This window comes from Lemur catta, chromosome X (genome assembly GCF_020740605.2).
Source record: "Lemur catta isolate mLemCat1 chromosome X, mLemCat1.pri, whole genome shotgun sequence".
Taxonomy (NCBI): Eukaryota; Metazoa; Chordata; class Mammalia; order Primates; family Lemuridae; genus Lemur; species Lemur catta.
The window spans coordinates 29,705,410-29,727,714 of NC_059155.1; the positions used below are offsets into that span (position 1 = coordinate 29,705,410).

Consider the following 22,305-nt stretch of genomic DNA (forward strand, 5'->3'; position numbering starts at 1 on the left):
AAATCTTGCTGGCAACCTTCTATATTCAGGTGGTGTCATACAGTACACATTTTTATTACTTTGCAGGGGTCTTTCATGGTGAAACTTTTTTATATCTTCTACGGTTTATTTTGGAAGTATAATGCTCATAAAAATTCATTAAAGCAACAATGACTTGAAAGCATTAACATTTTCTTCAAATGGAAACCTTTCCAACTTAATAACTATTAGCTTTTAATTATACAACGATCACCTTTCACAGTTTCAGAAATTTCTCATCGTATGAAAGTTCTAAGAAACGATAAAAGGAATTGTGAAAATTATGAAATTATTCCATAAATAAAAGATTAGTAGAGTATAACTTCAGAGGACAATTCACATCAATAAACAAAAGAAATTTAAATTTTTGAGAGTACATTAAGAAGTATCGTCTCTCAGGATTCAAATTTGGATTCACCAATCTTATTATAATTGGTAAAATGCATGTCATATTTCTAATACTTGCCATTGTTACTTTACATATATGTATTTTCCAGTATTTCCAAAAAAGCATATTCTATAAAAGAGATTTTTAAAAATAGGGATATTTGGTCTGAACGTGTGTTTACAAAATAGCCCTGAGTTTTGTTGGTGTGTCAAATCAGGATAGTAGGCCCAAACAATAAAAATTAAGTGTGGTCTATATTTTCTTTTTTTCTACTGGTTGACTACAAGTATTTCAGTCACTGAAAACATTTTACTTGTGTGAGAAGTTTTTCCTTTTCTTCAGTCTCTTCTGCTGTAAGAGGTTCAGCTCCATCAACCTTTTTTTGCTCTTCCCTTTGAGCCAGAACTGGACTGGGGATATCAGGATTCCTTGGGACCTATAAATCAAGAGATGAGCTAAGAGTAAACTGATGAGAAAAATTAATTATTGAAGGTGTATATACACATATGTTTAGACTTATTTCATCATTAAACAAGATAAAATCATGACCAGAATGACACATGGTCCCCTCCACATTTCTGCTACCATGATACCACTGAGACAAAAATCATTCCTGTGCCACATGGTATTTCAGAGTTAAAACTCATTTGTAAATGAATGCCACATTATATTCCAGATCTGATTCTACTGTGGAACAAAGTATATCCTTCTAATATTATAATACATGGAACAAACAAAAGGTTTGGCAGAAAGAAAACAAAAGAAGAGAGCCCCTATACCCCCAGCAAAATTAGAGCAGGGTGGAGAAGTGGCAATGCACCTAAAGATCCTATTCAATGCTCTGATCAGTTCAATGTGCAAAAAGAAAGGAGTGCTTTCATTGCCTGCCAGGGTATGTAAGGGGAGAGCATTTTTATATAAAATGGAAAGTCTGGGAGAAGTGACAAGATAATGAAGAAGAAAAAAAGAGGAAATAGAGAATGTAAGAGGGAAGGAAGTAGTAGAGTACACTACTGGTGTGATGGGACCATAAGTGAAATGAAAAAAGACTATAGCAGCAGTGACCAACAGAAATTATAAATGGTGTTTTAGGTAGAGCACTGCAAATATACTGACAACTTAGAAGAGAGCTCAAGTTCAAAAGACTGAAGATAGAAGCTCAGCTCTCCAAGGAAGCAGCCTCTACCTCAAAACTGTATCCCAAAAGGCATCAGTGTGTCACAATAAGCATATACAACCAGTGTGGTTCAGCATATGGAGCAGCATTCATTGTATGGAGGGATGATAAAAGATTCTCAGCCCAAAGCCTCATACTGCCACTATGTGCATCTACCACTACCACTATGTGCATCTGCTGCGACAATGCAGCACATTGATTTAAGAGGGCAGGTACATAACATGTGTAGTACATTTTATAGCATTCCATTACAAAGGAAAATAAAAGAGTTGGCAATGTGCCTTCCACTGTTTGGAATGCACACATACCATAAATGACTTTCTTTCCCTAGGGGTATGAGATAGTTGTGGTTTTATTACAATGTAATTATAAAACATATTAGAACACATTCTTCTCATTGTTATACATATTTCATAGAGTTTGGAACTATATCATTATAACAAATACTTTTAAAACTATTGCATCCAATAGTTCTTCAAATATAAAGCCTAACTGGGCATTAAAAAGACATTCTGAAAAACCAGGTTCATTTGTAATCATCAGTACCAGGCAACCAAATTAGTGTGTATTGACTAAATGTCTATTATGTTCCTAGCACTATGCTAAGTACTGACTGGAATATAAAAGAAGTATAGTATTAAACATGGTCCTTGCCCACAAGCAGCTCAAAACCTGAGCTGGACCTTAAGAACTCCAAGGATTTGGAGAGATGGGGTAAAGAATGTTCTAGGCTTGGAGTACTATGAGCAAAAGCATGAAGACAGAAACATGCAGGAAGGCACATATATGTGTGTTCATTGCGCATATAGTGTTTATGCTGAGAAGGGATAAGAAACAAGGCCAGGTGGATGGCCTTGAAACTACACAGTAAGTCTTGTTCTGGATGGATTGAAGTGGGGAAGCAACTGGAGACAAGACAACCTGCCAAACTGTCACAATTTAAAAATGAGGTACGATCATCTGGCCTAGAATGTTGGCAAATGGAAACAGATAAAAAGCCTAAATTAAGGCTGGGCGTTGCGGCTCACGCCTATAATCCTAGCACTCTCGGAGGCCGAGGCAGGTGGATCGCTTGAGGTCAGGAGTTCGAGACCATCCTGAGCAAGAGCGAGACCTCGTCTCTACTAAACATAGAAAGAAATTATCTGGCCAACTAAAATATATATAGAAAAATTTAGCCGGGCATGGTGGCGCATGCCTGTAGTCCCAGCTACTCGGGAGGCTGAGGCAGTAGGATTGCTGAAGCCCAGGAGTCTGACGTTGCTGTGAGCTAGGCTGACGCCACGGCACTCACTCTAACCAGGGCAACAAAGCGACACTCTGTCTCAAAAAAAAAAAAAAAAAGCCTAAATGAAAAATGAAATGTAGTCCAGCGATGAGTGTGATTAAAAATAACTTTTTTCAATAGCTAGGTTCAATTTGAAAATTACAGGCATACCAACAATTTAATTCCTAAGTATTTACCCAAAGAAATGAAAGCATATTTCAACAAAGCTTTTTACAAGAATGTTCACAGTAGCTTTACTCATAATAGCCAAAAACCAGAAGATAGTTCAGATGTCCACCAACAAAAGAATAGATAAGTAAACTGTAGGCCATCCATACAATGGAATACTGCCCAGCAATAAAAAGGAGTGAACCACTGATACATGGGACAATACGGCTGAATCTCTAAAAGATTACGCTAAGTGAAAGAAGCCTTACACATACTGTATGATTCCATTTATGTGAAATTTTAGAACACAAAAAATACCCTAATCCATGGAAGAAAATAGTATCAGAACAGTGGTTGCCTCTGAAGAGTGCACATATGGTGGACTGACTTGGGAAGAGGCACTTTCTGGGGTGACAGTAATGCTCTCTATCTTTATGGGAGTTTGGGTTATATAAGTGTATCTACCTGTCAAAATATACCAAATGATACACAAGATTTACACATTTCACTGTATGTAAGTTTTACCTTTAAAAAGAATTATAAATAAATATTGGACTCTGGCTAATGATATGCATGTTGAAGTATTTCTGGGAAAATGTACTTACGTCTGCAACATTGAAATGCAGAAAAAATAAGACATCCATATTATAGAGGGCTGGAGAAATGGGAAAATAGGTTAAAAAGCAAATACAGTAAGATGTAAATTGTAGAATATATGTAGTATGTATATGTATGTTCATTGTATAATTATTTCAACATTTTTGTATGTTTAAAAATTCTTCATATGGGAGAGAGAAAGATAGCGGAGTGGAGGTGACCTCCTGGATTCGTGCTCCCAGAGAGGAAGGCATGGATCTCAGTCTCCCACGACGCTAGAGGATCGCTCCCCCACCAGAACAGTGGTGTGAATCCACGGAGAATCAGCGTGGGACACAGAGAGCAAGAAAAGACTGAGGTGAACGGGAAATCTTACTGGGAAAAACTGGAGAGTGCAGGAGGGACAATAGAGAGGGGAGGGTGGGATGGCTGTACCCGCCTCACCAGCGAGTGAGGGGGGTTCAGCCCCACAGGAAAGTGGCCTGTCTCCCCACTGACCCCCACTCCCACTCAATTAGGGAACTGCCTGAAGCCGGTGCGGAATCACCGCGGGAGACGCGGGGCTCTGTGGAGAGGTGACAATAGCGGGGGGCATTTCGGACCCCAGAGCCAACCGCAGGAGAGGGTTCGCGCTGCGCTGCAGCGAAAGACACCTGGGGGTCGCCGAACTGTCTCCTTTACGCGGACGGCTGAGCTCCAGCAATCCCGGCTCCCCCGGTCCCTGCCGGACGCTGAACATTTGCCCCCAGCGCCAGCGACCGGCGGGCGGGCAGCCGCCATTGTCAGGGTCCCCAGCCTAGCTGCTGCGGAGCGATTGGGAACTGGGCGGCTCCCTCCCCTAGTCTGTGGCCCCCCACTAGGAGATCCGCCTTTGCGTGAACACTGAGTGCTTCCCCAGTCGCGAGGGAGCGGAGCGTAGACCTTGCGGACATTGGGGTGGGCGGACCATCGCCCCCGGGACCTGCAGCAGCCGAGGCGCTGGGCGAACAAGGGCAACTCCCCTCCCCCTAGCCACTGTCTTTCGTGCAGAGAGAGGCAGAAAACCACCTCGGGAGAGGAAGAGGCAAGGAAAAAGTCGCTTTCCGTCTGCAATTAGAACAGCCCAGTAACAGGACTCTCAAACCGGTTTTGGGTCAAATTAATTCTCTAGGGCTGGACCCAACAGGAGCAGCCTCCCAGCTGAGGTAGCAAAATCCTGAACAGCACGTGAAGGGCTCCCCCTAGTGACAGAGGAGGCAGCTTACCTGGGCTGCTGCACGGCCCAAGATCAGCACACACCTTGTGCCTCCATCCAGACTAAAGCTGAAAGAAGGGACCTAGAGATTGATCCAGATGGGAAGGGCTCAGCAAAAGAACTCTGGGAGTATAAAGAATCAAGCTGAAATCTTGCCCTCAAAGAGCATTACTAGTTCTCTACCAATTGACACAAACCTGATTCAAAATAGCAACATGTCACAGGAAGAATTTCAAACATGGATCATAAATAAGCTGAATATTATGCAAGAAAAAATGGATAACCAACACAAAGAAACCAAAAAAAAGATCCAGGATTTGGAAGAAAAATTCACTAAAGAAATCAAAATATTGAAGAAAAATCAAACTGAACTCCTGGAAATGAAGAATTTATTCAGGGAGCTACAAAACACAGTGGAAAATCTCAAGAGCAGGGTAGATCAAACAGAAGAAAGAATCTCAGAGATCGAAGATAACACTTTCCAATTAAATAAGTCAGTCACAGAGATGGAGCAAAGAAATAAGAGAAAAGACCAGAGTCTACAAGAAATGTAGGATTATGTGAAGAAGCCTAACGTGAGAGTTATCGGCATTCCTGAGGGTGAAGAAGATAATAAGCAAGGGTTGGATATGCTATTTGAAGACATAATTGAGGAAAATTTCCCAGGCCTTGCCAAAACTCTAGATATACAGATTCAAGAAGCTCAAAGAACCCCTGGGAGATTCATACCAAATAGGAAGACACCACATCATGCAGTTATCAGACTGACCAAAATATCCACTAAAGAGGCCCTTCTTCGAGCTGTAAGGAGGAAGAAACAAGTAACATACAAAGGAAAATCCATCTGAATCACGCCAGATTTCTCAACTGAAACCGTACAAGCAAGAAGAGACTGGGGCCCCATTCTCACTCTTCTGAAACAGAATAATGCCCAGCCTAGAATCTTATACCCAGCTAAGCTCAGTTTTATATATGAAGGTAAAATTAAGACATTCTCAGATAAACAAAAACTCAGAGAATTCACCAAGACCAGTTCTCCAAGAAGTACTCAAAACAGAGTTACACACAGACCAGCACAAGAAAGACCCACGAATATAAAACTACTCAAGAGAAGATAAAAACTCAGTTATCACAATGGCTCAAGGCAGAAAACAGAATAATGAAATTCAACCCAACATGAGGAACAGAAATCAGTCTCACTTATCAGTTCTCTCATTAAATGTGAATGGATCGAATTCCCCACTCAAGAGACATGGACTGGCCCAATGGTTAAAAAAATACAAGCCAAGTATCTGCTGTCTTCAGGAAACTCATCTAACCTGCAAGGATGCATTTAGACTGAAAATAAAAGGGTGGAAATCGATGTTTCAAGCAAATGGAAGCCAAAAGAAAGCTGGCGTGGCAGTTTTAATCTCTAATAACTTAGTTTTTAAATCAACAAAAGCAAGGAAAGACAAAGATGGTTACTATATACTGGTGAAGGCTACAATTCAACAAGAAGACATAACTATACTTAATATATACGCACCCAACTTAGGTGCACACAGATTCATAAAGCAAACCCTACTTGATCTGAACAAAATGATAGATAACAACATTTTAATAGTCATAGACTTTAACACGCTGCTGACAGTACAGGACAGATCCTCCAAACAAGAAATAAACAAACAAACAATGGTCTTAAATAGAATGCTAGAACAAATGGGCCTCACTGACATCTACAGGACATTCTACCCAAAATCCACTGAATATACTTTCTTCTCATCAGCTCATGGAACATTCTCCAAGACTGACCATATCCTAGGACATAAAGCATGTCTTAAAAAATTTAAAACAATAGAAATTATACCATGCATCTTCTCAGATCACAGCGGAATAAAAGTAATAATGAACCCTAACAGAAATTCTCATTCCTACTCAAAGTCATGGAAGCTAAACAACCTTCTCCTGAACGATTATTTTATAAATGAAGAAATCAAGACGGAAATCAAAAGATTCTTTGAATTAAAAGACAAAGGAGATACAACTTATCAAAATCTGTGGGACACAGCTAAAGCAGTCCTGAGAGGAAAATTTATTTCCATAAATGCCTATATGTAAAAGACAGAAAACTTACAAATAGACAATCTAATGAATAGACTCAAAGAGCTGGAGAAGGAAGAACAGACCGACCTCAAACCCAGCAGAAGGAGAGAAATTATTAAGATCAAATCAGAACTAAATGAAAAGGACAACAAACAAACCATAAGGGAGATTAATAAAACAAAAAGTTGGTTCTTTGAAAACATAAACAAGATTCATATACCTCTGGCTAGGCTAACCAAGAGCAGAAAAGAAAAAACTCTAATACCCTCCATCAGGAACATGAAAGGAGAAATCACGACCGATGCCACAGAGATACATGATATCATCTATGAATTCTACAAAAATCTTTATGCACACAAATTGGAAAATGTGGAGGAAATGGAGAAATTTTTAGAAAAACACAGCCTTCCCAGGCTCAACCAGGAAGAAATAGAATTCTTGAATAGACCAATATCTAGATCTGAAATCAAAACAGCAATAAAAAACTTTCCCAAAAAGAAAAGCCCTAGACCAGATGGGTTCACACCTGAATTTTATCATACCTACAAAGAAAAGGTGCCCATCCTACATAAACTTTTCTCCAATATAGAGAAGGATGGAATTCTCCCCAACGCATTTTACCAAGCCAACATAATTTTGATACCAAAACTAAGAAAGGATGCAACAAAAAAAGAGAACTATAGACCAATATCCCTTATGAATACAGATGCAAAAATTCTCAATAAAACCCTAGCAAATCGAATCCAAGTGCTTATCAAAAAAATAATCCATCACGACCAAGTGGGCTTCATCCCAGAGATGCAGGGATGGTTTAACATACACAAATCTATAAATGTAATTCACCACATAAATAGAAGCAAAAATAAAGATCATATGATCCTCTCAATAGATGCAGAAAAAGCATTTGACAAAATTCAACACCCTTTTATGATAAGAACACATAACAAAATAGGCATAGATGGGGCCTATCTAAAAATGATACAAGCCTTATATGACAAACACACAGCCAACATCATACTGAATGGGGAAAAAATGAAAGCATTCCCACTTCGAACTGGAACCAGACAAGGCTGCCCACTGTCCTCATTACTGTTCAACATAGTATTGGAAGTCCTTGCGAGAGCTATCAGGCAAGAGAGCAGAATCAAGGGAGTCCAAATAGGGAAAGAAGAGATCAAACTCTCACTCTTTGCTGATGATATGATCTTATATCTAGAAAACCCCAAGGATTCAACCAAGAGACTCCTGGAATTGATCAATGAATTCAGTAAAGTCTCAGGTTACAAAGTCAATACACACAAATCAGAGGCATTCATATATGCCAATAACACTCAAACGGAGAACCAAATTAAGGACTCAATACCCTTCAAAATCGCAACAAAGAAAATACTTAGGAATATATTTAACTAAGGAGGTAAAGGACCCCTATAGGTAGAACTACGAAACACTGAGGAAGGAAATCGCAGAGCATGTAAATAGGTGGAAAACCATACCATGCTCGTGAATCGGAAGAATCAACATTGTTAAAATGTCTATACTGCCCAAAGTTATCTACAGATGCAATGCAATCCCTATTAAATTACCAACATCATTTTTCACAGATACAGAAAAAATAATTTTACGCTTTGTATGGAACCAGAGAAGACCCTGTTTAGCAAAAGCAATTTTAAGCAACAAAAACAAAATGGGAGGTATTAATTTGCCAGACTTCAAACTATACTACAAAGCTGTGATTATTAAAACTGCTTGGTATTAGCCCAAGTGCAGGGACACAGACCAGTGGAACAGAACAGAAAATCCAAATATAAAACCACCCTCATATAGCCATCTAATCTTTGACAAAGCAGACAAAAACATACTCCGGGGAAAAGATTCCTTATTTAATAAATGGTGCTGGGAAAACTGGATACCCACATGTAGAAGACTGAAACAGGACCCACAGCTTTCACCTCTCACAAAAATCAAATCACAGTGGATAACAGACTTAAACCTTAGGTGGGAAACCATTAGAATTCTAGAAGAAAATGTAGGAAAGACTCTTACAGACATTGGCCTAGGCAAAGAATTTATGAAGAAGACCCCTAAGGCAATCACAGCAACAACAAAAATAAATAAATGGGACCTGATCAAATTAAAAAGCTTCTGCACAGCCAAAGAAACAGTCATGAGAGTAAACAGACAACCTACAGAATGGGAAAAAATTTTCACATACTACACATCAGATAAAGGAGTGATAACAAGAATCTATTTAGAACTCAAGAAAATCAGTAAGAAAAAAATCGAACAACCCTATCAAAAAGTGGGCAAACGACATGAATAGAAATTTTTCAAAAGAAGATATAAGAATGGCTAACAAACATATGAAAAAATGTTCAACATCTTTAATTATCAGGGAAATGCAAATCAAAACCACAATGAGATATCATTTAAATAACTCCAGTGAGAATGGCCTTTATCAAAAAGTCCCAAAACAATACATGTTGGCGTGGATGCGGAGAGACAGGAACACTCATACATTGCTGGTGGGACTGTAAACTAGTGCAACCCCTATGGAAAACAATATGGAGATACCTTAAATAGATTCAAGTAGACCTACCATTCGATCCAGCAATCCCATTATTGGGCATCTACCCAGAAGAACAAAAGTCATTCAATAAAAAAGACACCTGCACCCGAATGTTTATAGCAGCACAATTCACAATTGCAAAGATGTGGAAACAACCCAAATGCCCATCAATTCATGAATGGATTAGCAAAATGTGGTATATGCATACCATGGAGTATTACTCAGCTATAAGAAATAACGGTGATATGGCATCTCTTTGGTTCTCCTGGAGAGAGTTGGAACCCATTCTATTAAGTGAAGTATCCCAAAAATGGAAAAATAAGCACCACATGTACTCACCAGCAAACTGGTTTTCCTGATCATCACCTAAGAGCACATTTGGGAATAACACCAATTGGGTATCGGACAGAGGTGGGGGCTGGGGGGAAGGGATGGGTGTATACCTACTTGATGAGTGCGATGCGCACTGTCTGGGGAATGGACACGCTTGAAGTTCTGACCGTGGGGGATGGGGGGAGGGGATGGGTGCATACCTACGTGAGGAGTGCGATGAGCACTGTCTAGGGAATGGACACGCTTGAAGTTCAGACTCAGGGGGATGGGGGGGTTGGGCAATATATATAACCTGAACTTTTGTACCCCCATAATGAGCTGAAATTAAAAAAAATTCTTCATAATATATTTTAAAAAGTTATAGACACAGCTTTGAAAATTTAACAGACCCTTTCAAATTGCTGGTATGTGAAATTACTTTGGCTTCAAATTTTAATTGAGAAAAACCTCTTTCATCTCAAGATATATATCAAATATCTTCAAAATTTCCATGTCCAACAGTGTTAACAAAATATTTTATAAACATCTAATTTATGACAGAAAATAGATAACATACCCACACAAAATGTTTATTCCCATGCAGATATCCCCAATACTAAAAACTTCCCCTTTGAACTTCTAAGAAGAGCAAAATCAGAATATTTTATAATACCATTAGATTTTAGGATCCACTACAGAAAATTTCTACTACATCCACTGGTCACGGTATTTAATAAAGCAAAACTTAAGAATGACTTCATCCGTGCTGCATTTATTGTTTTAGTTCTAGAAATTACTGAAACACATAGCTGCTAAAATATTTAGAATTAGAAATGACTCAAAATTTCTAAATTCCTTTATTTCTTCATTCAAAAAAACTCAATATTCACCATTTTTAAAAGACTTTCATTTTTTACCTCATGAGGTTCTTATCAGTGTTAAGCTTCCTTGAATGATTTCAAAGTGCTATATAAGAATTAAGTAGACAAATTATAGACCAATAATACTGAACAGATACCTTGAAGTATCTGAAGTACTCATACCCTGTGTGTCTTATTATGGTCCCCAGTGACATAAGTTATAAAAAGTTATCTTTCAAACGGAAACATCTCAATTATTATTTTTATTTCTAGTTAGACCCTAAGGAATTTGTGATTAAGAGCTGTGTTCCATGAAGTAGCGAAAACTTTTTTTTTGGCCTTGTTTCTTAGAAGCAGTTTAGCAAGTATTTCATAGAAATATGGAATACTGAATTAAATGTGACAGCACACAAAATGAAAGCAGTAACCTGAAATCAGCTCACCGTATTTTAGTTTTAGTTCTACCACTGCAAAATAGGTGGCTCACAATGACACATTACCAAAACTCACAAAGATTATGGAACGTCCTCCATTTGTCAAATGTTTATATTTGTCCCTAAAGAATTTTTTATAGGGGATAAATGTCAAGATGTTCTACAGCTTTCTTCAGCTTCAAATATGGCAAAAGTCTTTCATTACAGGCCTTACACTCAATGGGACCTCCAGATACTCTGGATTTTTTATGCTGCAATTAATATTTCAACTAAGTTATCCTCTTCTAAGGTAAAGATTTTAATGCACAAGTGATTAAATGCATATGTAAATAACAACTCCTTTAAGTGAAAAGAGCAATGAAGTGTCTGAATATGCCTAACTTGCAACAAGGTCAAAGCTTAGACAGCAGGAAAAATGGGCACACAACGCACTGCCGTCCACCAAGTAGTTAGGGCAAAACAAATACTTCTCTCAACCTCAAATAAAACAAAACCCTTTAACTTCAGATCTCATTATCTGCAATACTGTTGTGACTTTGTATTGAACATGGGGGGAGAGAGAAAACAAAACAGAAAATAAAAATGCAAATAAGCATGTCTTCAAGGAAACCACTCTTTACCAACTGCTTCAAAACTAGTGACCCCCTCACTAGCCCCACCCCACCTCACTACAGAATAAGACTTTGGGGACTCAAAATAGATTAATACTACGAACCACAGTACTCCCAGCTATGACAAAACCTATCTCCCCCTGGCTAGCAATCATTTAAGCAGAATCATTTAACCTTTTTGAGGTTCTTCCTTTTTGAGAACCTGACTGTATAATACAGAATACCAGGTAACCCCACTACAGTAGTTTTGCGTTGTTTATCCAAAGATAAACTAGTTCTCTATCAGTTTGTGGCCCTGATGAGTTTTCTGGAGGTGTAGGGAGGAAGAAAATCAATGCTAGATATCCCTTGAGAAGATATGTCTAACAGTTACATATCACATCATCCTTGAAAGGAAGGTTTTTCAGATAATTAACATGCCATGCTGGTCTGTCTACACTCTGAACTCAAACACAAAAGTCACCCAATTATAGAACCCACCTTAAGCTCAGGTCCATAGTTCCTGGTAAAGAATGGAAGAGACAAGGTTCAGAAAGAACCAATATCCAGAATGTATTCTTACTTGTCTTATAAATCCTCAGCTAAGTATGCATAGGGAGGACCAAGGCCAGTCTTAAGACAATAAGGAGGCAATCCAGGATGGGGCAGAAGAGAGCACAAGGCTACAATACAAGGAAGGGATCGGTTCTCCTTCCACCACCATCACTACAGTCCAAGTTGCCATCACCTTCTCTCATTTTGATACTTCAATAGCCTCCTGGCTGGTTTCCCTGGATAAACTCTCCATTCTCTGCATCACAGCCAGAGTGATCTTTTAAAAATGTAAATCTGATCATACTTTACCACTTACCAAGTTGTATGACCTTGAGCAAATTTACTCAGGGAAAATTACTCAACCTCTCTATGCCTCAGTTTCCTCATCTGTAAAATAAGGATGTAGTTCCAGCGCTGTTATGAGGATAATGACCTAATATTTATAAAGAACTTGGAACAATAAGTAACACAAGTAAGGACTAAATAAGTATCTGCTATTATTATCATTTTATCACCCACCCACTTCCCTGCCTTAAAAACATCTCAATGGTTTTCCTTTCCTCTAAAGCTGAAGTTCAACCTCATTAATATGAACTATAAAAGCTACACATGATCTGACTCTACCACTCACCAGTCTCATCTCAAGTCGCTCTCCTCCTCCTCACTCCTTAGCAACACTGGCCTTCTTGTAGCTCCCAAAAGGGGCCATCCTCCTGCCTACCTCAAGACCTTGGCATATGAGATGGCCCCTGCCTCAGCTTTTGTCTCCCATGCTTCACGTGGCTGATTCGCATCTCTCAGATCTCAGCTTAAGTGACACTTCCTTAAGGAATACTTCTCTGATCTCCCAGTCCCCCTGAGATACCCATGTTACCCTCATAGCACCCTTTGTAAGCACAGAAATACACAAATAATAATATCATTGCACTGTGGTATCTGTTTAATGTCTGTCTCCTCCATTAGAATGTAAGTGTCGTGAGGTGAAGGACCTTTATCTGTCTTATTCACTACTTTATCCCAAGTGCTTTGCCCAGCACTTGGCACAGAGGAGTGTTCAATAAGTAGGTATTAAATGAAAAAAATAAATCTTCTTTCACTCATTCTCCCTCTCCTGTCACTTCTTTCTGGGAGATGAGGAAGAGAAAACAGTAAGATACAAAAGCACGAATTCCATGCCATCTTCCCTCTCTCTATTCATCCCTTTCCTCTATTCTTACACCTTTTCCTCCTCCCTCTTCCCTTCCATTGCCTTTTGCAGCTGTCCTTTCAACCCTCTGTCTTCTGAGGTTTCCTCTCCCCTCTGTCTCCTTCCAGCTGGCCACCACACAAAGAATCACTGTAAGACCTCACCCTTAACCACAAACTGCCTGTAATAAAAGGCACTGTTTATATTCAAACCAGAGCTGTGGCCAGAATGTGGTGGGCACTATAATTATCACAGGGAACAAAATTTCAGTATCTCCAAAGAAGGAGCATAAACAGTTATATCATCATCAGATGATATTATTTTATTGCTGCTACTTGACTACCACTTGGCCCACCTCCCAAACAACATGCCTCACCACTATAAACACAGTCCCTATTTAGGACTGCAGAAAGAAGCAGGGTTCTATCACATGCAGAAAGAGCCCAGAATGTCTGAGCAAAAAGAGCAGAGCATCTGAATACTGAGAACCTGGTGTGAGACCAGCACCCATAGCAACCCTGTTAGCTATGTGACCTGGAACAAGGTCATTTAAAATCTCTGAACTTTAGTTTCCTCACCTACTATACGGAGATGATCATAACACCTATTTCATAAGGTTGTTAGGAATCAAATGAAGCATGCATTAAAGAACTTTGTGAATTATAAAATCCTCCACATAAACATTTGGTTTATTACTGAGGTCTAATATTTCAATTAATTCTCTTTTCAAGCCTAATAACAGTCAATAAAAGTAACAGAAAATAATGTCTGAGCCTAAAATTATTACAAACCTTAATGAGATGATATATATTTGTTTACCTCATGAAATCTTAACTACTTTATTATAATTTTATCACTTTTATTTTGCATTTTGAATCTATTATTGCCTATTTCTTCTGGCATATCACTGTTTTTACTTTCTTTGAAACTAGTTTTATGCCTGATCTGAATGTTCAACTATGCTTACTTTATTCTTCTATAATTTCCTAAAAATGATTTTATCCAGTCCTATTGGTTTAAATATATTCAAATTTAATCACATTTCCCTAATTGGATTACAACTAATGACTTACATTAGTTGTAATGTTTTTACATTAGTTGTAATGTAACAACTTACATTCCCCCAAAGTTTTTGCTCTTATTTAAATATCTTTAACTTTAATACACAAATAGCAAGAAAGGCTTTCTTTGTTGTTCTGATTCAAATAGCAATACTCCCACTCCGAATAAATAGTAGAAAGACTTTAGCAATCCACTCTAGTTCCAAAATATAAAGGAATTAACTAAATACCTTATATACATCGAGCTTTGCTAGGCACATTCAAGCTACTAATCAAAATAATTAGTCAAAGTTACAATTATGATAAAGGTTCGCAAAATAAATTTAAAAATATAGCTTTTGATTCATAAAAGCAGAAAACTTGATAAAAAATTACAATGGTGTTAATATTGTTATAATTTTTATGCTAGTGATTATTATATCTTTAGTCATCCCTCTCCATTCACTAGGAAGTCAATTTCAACATATAGAAATAAACTGGTATGCTTAATCTCTCAGTAGGATAGATTTAATATGACAAATATTAAGTTCCACTCACCAAAAATAGGTTCCTATCTACCTATATGAATAAAATTTTTGAATCCCTAAAGATCATTTTAAAATTATATAATTGTCATGTTTAATCATTATCTTTAAAACCTAAGTGACCACAATCTGCTAATCACCAACAAAGCTTTCAGTCTATGAGCAATAAATACTATTCCTTGTTCCTATTAAAGAAAATGATCAAAAATTTCATATATCTATATTCACTTCTAATCAAACACATACCTATTGCTCTTGATACATATTTTTAACCAAACACTAGCTTATTAAAAATAATATATTACTATTTTGAAATAGTGGCTAATTCACCATTAATCTTATCTTAATCATGATCATATTGGTGATTCAGTAGTTTGATGCTTTACTTCCAGTTAAACCTCCTCTTAGCTTTTAAAAACACCACTGTTCGATTTACTTTTACATTCTCTCACATTAAAATGGGACACCTTCTAGTCTAGCTTATAGATATTATCTTAATAGATTATATTACAGTAATCTAAAAAATTGAAAAATTACCTTATAGCCTATTGTCTTCCGATAATAAAGAATTTCCTTTTCCAGAAGCTCAAATAAACGTGGTGGGAAAAATTGAAAATCCTGAACATTTGGCTGTTTTGGAGGCCGTGGAGCCTGTGAGGGGAAAATACATTACATATACATTTCTTTTTAGTACATGAAGTAAGCATACTTATCTTTTACTATTTCTTAAGGAATCTAAATACAATGGAATCCATCTTTGTTGAGACAGAGTCTCGCTCTGTTGCCTGGGCTAGAGTGCCGTGGCGTCAGCCTAGCTCACAGTAACCTCAAACTCCTGGGCTCAAGCAATCCTCTTGCCTCAGCCTCCCCAGAAGCTGGGACTACATGCGTGTGCCACAATGCCCAGCTACTTTTTTCTATTTTAGTTGCCTGGCTAACTTTTTTTTCTATTTTTAGTAGAGACAGGGTCTCACTCTTGCTTAGGCTGGTCTCAAACTTCTGACCTCAAGCGATCCTCCTGCCTCAGCCTCCCAAAGCACTAGGATTACAGGCATGAGCCACTGCGCCAGACCGGAATCCACTTATATAGGTGGACCATATCAAGTACTTTTGTTATATTTTTGGGACTATAATTTGACAATAATATAAGTAAATCTGAATCACAGACCACATTACAAGAGAAATCTGTAGGACATAAAAACTGGCCTTGTACAGTTTTACCTTTGCAATCTTTGGCTCACTGACACGCAAAGCCTCTCTAAAGTAGGCATCCACTGCATAGTTTGCTTTGCGTTCTCGTTTAGGAGGTTCAATCCATTCCACCATACCAGGCTATACACAACAAACAAGAACAGGGGTTTAATGAGTCCAGACTGTTCTATCGAAATCAAGTACATCAAGGCTGCAGAAGCATGAGAAAACCAAAGCCATTAGAAAAAAATCCAGACTCGCTTCATAAATCGCAATTATATCTCTAAAGTTCCAAAACCTTTTAGTGTACACCAAGTTTAGATGCAAAGATGGTTTCCTTCTTTTTGGAGTATGTTTAAAAATTAGTTCTTCCTTAGTAACTGAGAATCTGTAAAATCTGCTTAGTATTTTTTTGTCAAATTAAATATATAAATAGCAGTTAATATAGAAGGAAGAATAACATTGATTCTGGTAACTGGTAAGAGTGTGAATTAGAAAATAGATGAGAGGGGTGAATGAGGAATATCAACATGACAGGCATTTATCCCTTCAAATCAAGAGAAATGTTCAAATGAGATCTTCTGGAAAGGTAGCTGTGGTATAGTGGAAAAACTGGTGGAAGCAGAAAGACCTAGATTTGAATCTAGGTTCTGCTACTTCACCAGTTGTATAACTTTGGGTAAATTATTTTTTCCATCTGTAAAGTAAGAATAATACCTACCTTGAGGATTAAATGTGACCATACATGTGAAAGCATTAAGTAAACCACCAAGAGTTAAGTATGAGATATTATCAAACATCCAAAGTAGTGTGAACAATGATGTGGTAGCATTACTGAATTTTACCCCATTATCAGCTAGAAAATACAATTTAACAGTCAGCAGACAAAACTGACGATGCAAAGTTGTGGAGTCTGAGGAATGGTTTTCTAATTCATATTTTTTGTTGACTTCACAGTGCCTAGCCTAGTGCCTCTACAGAAAATAGGCCATTAATGGTCTCACTCTATTTGATCTTATCTAAAGGCTAGATTCCAACCTTGGCATATTTTAAGAGTGACATATTTTAAAACTAAGATGATCAGGATGGTTAGAGATCTACAAATTCTCACAGTGCCCAGAGAAGACTAAAGACAGACATAATGGTGGTATTTACATATGTAAAAGTCTACTAAACAGAAAAGAACACAGTTCTTTGTTGATCCATAAGATTAAAATCAATGTGGAAAGTTGTAAGAAAGTAGATTGCTACTCAATATAATTTAACAACTATGCATTAAGTACCCAGTGTATTATGTGCAAGTCACTGTCACGGACATAAAGATGAATAAAATAATCTCTTTCATCAAGGAGCTTATAAAATAAGTCAAACAAAAAGTTTTCTAAGAACCAGAGAATATAAAACAATGAAATGAACTATCATAAGAGGGGTAAGCTTCTCAATATTACAGTGTTCAGTGCCTAGCTATCTGTCCTAGATGCTAAAGATGGGATTTCTTAATTATTAATATAAGAAAGTTAGAGTAGATGACCTTTGAGGTCACTTCTAACTCTAAGAGTCTATGAGATATAGACATTATGATGTGATATTTAAGCAAAATGAAAAATACCAAGAGCAATGAAATGAATTTTGCTTTTCTTGGTGGGGAGCATGGATTAATGTGAGGTGATAGCAATGAAAGAGATATATAAATAACCAGTATTTTATCTTTCTCAATTGGAGTAAAAATAAATTAATAGTAGTTTAAATTAACTTTCTAAAAGTAAAGTATTTGGCCATTTAACCTATACTTGTTTGATGATCTAGGTATTCAAATTTGAAATAAGCATTAAAAAAGGGCAATTCCTGAACTTTCTGAATTAGTTTGTTTTAGACAAGAGTACATTAATACTAACTTATTCAAGCTAATTTATTCAGGATCTATGTCAGCCATCATCATGACTTAATTTACCAGGTATGGTTATAAAGTAATGCAACTAGTTCAACAAATCATATGAAAATCTTCCTTAATTATAATTCCAATGATTTATAAATAATATTCTTTAAGATTTTTAATTCTCTTCAAAGGATAAAAGGATAATGTAAACCTATTTAATAATCTATCTAGAAAATACAAATAGAAATAAAATAAAATCTCAGCTCAGAATATTCAGAAAAAATTCTAATTTGGGACATTACTGTTACTGTCAGACATTTATAAAAATACAAGTCATCATAATTATTATTAAAATTTCTCTACATCTGTGCATCATTTTGCTAGAATTAGAAGCACAAAGAAAATCTGTTATATTAGAAATCAACAAGTATTTTAACAAGTCTAATTTTCCTCCACAAATGTGGATAAGAAGCTCCACTGATATTTAGACTCCATTGTTTACTGTAATTTTTTCACTTTGTAAAACACTCTTAAATTCCCATAATCCTGTAGGAATTATAAAATTAATATAATTTATATCACATAATGAATTCTAAAAAGCACATTAGAAAGATAATTTCCACCCTTTGCAGAGAGGTTATCACCTCCATCTCACCAGGATAAAACATAAGCAGTCTAAGATTACAGACAGAACCACCAGACAGATATAAGTCAAGAAACTAAAAGCTATTAATATCAGAAACAATGACAGCAGCAAAGCATTATCAGCATACTAGCTGCAATGCAAACCAAAATGGCTCACCTCACTTTTCAGTAAAATCAATACCTAAGAATAAGCTTTTTTTAATTTTAATAAAATTGACTTGTCAGTTGAAAAACAACAGTTTTATGGAACAATCTGAGCAAAAAAATAAACAATGACAGAATGGATTATAACTCAAAAAATAAAATAAACACCCATGAGTCCATACTGATATAAATGACTGAACACATAAATACATGAGGGAGAAGGGGCATCCCCCCTTCCTTACAGAAAAATCCCAATTAATAAATACATATAGATGGAATGAGGAAAATACTAAATTACTATTAAAACACCACAATAACTACTGTAGGCAAGCCCTACCAATAGATGCTAAAGTCAGTGGGTAAAAGTTTTAGGAACATCTCTCCCCCAAGAGAGTTATCAATTACAAAGGGAAAAATGGGAACTTTACTGTGCAGAGACCCAGCAAATACCACCTCAATTAAGTGATCAAGGTTAAAATCACCAGTACACAGATACATCAACATCACATATTCCCCTACATGCACCGAGAAGGACATATCATTCCTTCTGTGGTATTCTTGTCAAAAACGCATGATCTCAATCAAATAATGTGAAAATGTCACACAAACTCAAAGTGAGAGACAAACTATAAAATAATTGATGAGTACTCTTCAAAAGTGTGAAGATCAAGAAAGGAAAGATTGAAAAACTGTCACAGACTAGAAGAGACTAAGGACACACAGCAACAAAAATGCAATGCAAGTCAATAAAATGAGAAGACAAGGCACAGACTGGGAGAAAATATTTGCAAAAGATACATTTGATAAAGGACCATTATCCAAAATATAAAGAGACTCTTAAAACTCAGCAGTAAGACAAGGAACAATCTGATTGAAAGATGGGCAAAAGAACTGAATAGGCATTTCACCAAAGAAGACATACAGACGGCAAATAAGCACATGAAAAGATCTTCAACATCACGTGTCTAAGAATTATGAATTAAAACAATGAGAAACCACTACACACCTATTAAAATGGTGAAAATCCAAAACATTGACAACACCAAATGCTGGCAACGATGTGGAGAAACAGGAACTTTCATTCATTGCTTGTGAGAATGCAAAATGGTACAGAAGCTTTGGAAGACAGTTTGGCAGTGTAATAAAAAAATAAATATACTCTTAAACCATAGGATCCAGCAATCACATTTGTTGGTATTTACCCAATGGAGTTGAAAACTTATGTCCCAAAAAAACCTGTACGTGGATGTTCACAGAAGCTTTATTCATAACTGTCAAAACTTAGAAACAACCAAGATGTCCTTCAGTGGGTGACTGGATAAATAAATTGTGGTACATCCAGACAATGGAATATTAGTGCTAAAAAGAAATGAGCTATCAAGCCATGAAAAGACATGGAGGAAACTTAAATGAATATTACTAAGTGAAAGAAGCCAATCTGATAAGGCTACATACAACTATATGACATTCTGGAAAAGGCAAAACTATGGAGACACTAAATCAATAGTGGCCAGGGGTTGAGAGGAGGGATGAATGAATAGGTGGAGCACAGAGGACTGTTAGGGCAGTGAAATTACTCTGTATGATACCATTATACAATGGTAGATATATGCCATTATACATTTGTCAAAACCCACAGAATATATTACACCAAGTAAGAAGCCTAATGTAATGATGGACTTTGGGTTATAATGACATTTCAATGTAGGTTCACTGAATGTAACAAATGTACCATTCTGGTGCAGCATGTTGATAGTGGAGGAAGCTGTGCATAAGGGAGGGGGATGTATATGGGAACTACATCCCATTCCACTCAATTTTGCTGTGAACTTAAAAATAAAGTCTATTTTTATGGCTGAATAGTGTTCCATGTGTATATGTACCACATTTTCTTTAGCCATTCATTTGCGGATGGACATTTAGATTGATTCCATATTTTGGCTATTATGAATAGCAGTGCAATAAATGTGGGGGTACAGACATTGCTTCAATATACTGATTTTATCCAGGCACAGTAGCACACACCTATAGTCCCAGCTACTTGGGAGGCTGAGACGGGAGGATCACTTGAATCTAGAAATTTGAATCTAGCCTAGGCAACACAGTAAGACGCCATCTCTTCATTACAAACAAAAACCAAAATATGTATATACTGATTTCCTTTCCTTTGGATAAATACCCAGTAGTGGGAATGCTGGATCATACAGTAGTTCCATTTTTAGTTTTCTGAGAAACCTCCATATTGTTTTCCATAATGGCTGTAATACTTTACATTCCTACTGACAGTGTATAAGAGTCCCCTTTTCTCTGCAACCTTGCCAGCATTCATTACTGTTTGTCTTTTTGATAACTGTCATGCTTATTGCGGTGAGACGCTGTCTCGTGATTTTGATCTGCATTTCCCTGATGATTAGTAATATGGAGCATTTCTTCATATACTTGTTGGCCATCTGTATGTCTTCTTTTGAGAAATGTCTATTCATCTCCTTTGTCCATTTTTAAATCAAATTATTTGGGTTTTTTGCTGTTGAGTTGTTTGAGTTCCTTGTATATATTCTGCAGGTTAATCCCCTGTAGTATGAATAGTTTGCAAATATTTTCTCCCATTCTACAAGTTGTCTCTTCCCTCTCTTTGACTGTTTCCTCTGCTATGTTTTTTAAGTTCGATATAGTCTCAATTGTCTATTTTTGGTTTTGTTGCCTGTGCTTTTGAAGTCTCACCCATAAAACTGTTGCCTAGGATCAATGTCCTGAAGCATTTCCCCCGTTTTCTTCTAGTGGTATTATAGTCTGGGGTCTTATATTTAAGTCTTTAAGGGTGAATATAGTTAACAGTAATTTATTGTATATTTTCACAAGCTAGAATAAAGGAGTTTGAATGTTTCCAATACAAAGAAATGATAAATGTTTTAGGTGGATATGCTAAATTACCCTGATTTGAACTTTAACATGTTTGTTGTATTGAAATATCTATCACTCTGTATCCCATAAATATATACACACTATGTGTCAACTAAAAATAAAAGAAAAAATTAAAAAGGCTATTTTTTAAAATACATGTGGGATCCTAGATTGGATCCTCTAGAACAGGAAAAGGACATTGGGGGGAAAACTGGTGTTAATTTCCTGGATTTGATATTTATACTAACATGTAAGTTGTTAGGGGAAGCTAAGTGAAGGATATATGTTAACTCTGGGCTATTTTTGCAACCATTCTGCAAATCTAATTGCAAATCAAACATTCTAAAATTACAGCCTTAATTTCAATTTAAGCAGACAAGATAAAATCCCGATTTCTTCAACAGATGCTTGCTGTCCATGCAGTATATTACAAGGCAATATTTTATAAATGAGACCACATATAACAAAGTCCTTCTGACATTTAACCAACTAAACGTTACTAATAATATTATTCCTCATATAGTTA

The 22,305-nt window shown here is 36.8% G+C and overlaps 1 protein-coding gene across 8 annotated transcripts in view; it reads right to left on the reverse strand.

The window, feature by feature from the left end:
• SMARCA1 (SWI/SNF related, matrix associated, actin dependent regulator of chromatin, subfamily a, member 1) overlaps nt 1-22,305 on the reverse strand; it is a 74,974-nt gene that overhangs the window by 20,328 nt on the left and 32,341 nt on the right. For all 8 annotated transcript variants that reach the window (XM_045537988.1, XM_045537982.1, XM_045537989.1 and 5 more), the window contains 3 exons: nt 16,244-16,354; nt 15,560-15,673; nt 720-842 (listed from right to left, as the gene is read on the reverse strand). In XM_045537988.1, coding sequence (XP_045393944.1) covers nt 720-842; nt 15,560-15,673; nt 16,244-16,354 — 348 coding nt within the window. The remainder of the gene's footprint in view (nt 1-719; nt 843-15,559; nt 15,674-16,243; nt 16,355-22,305) is intronic.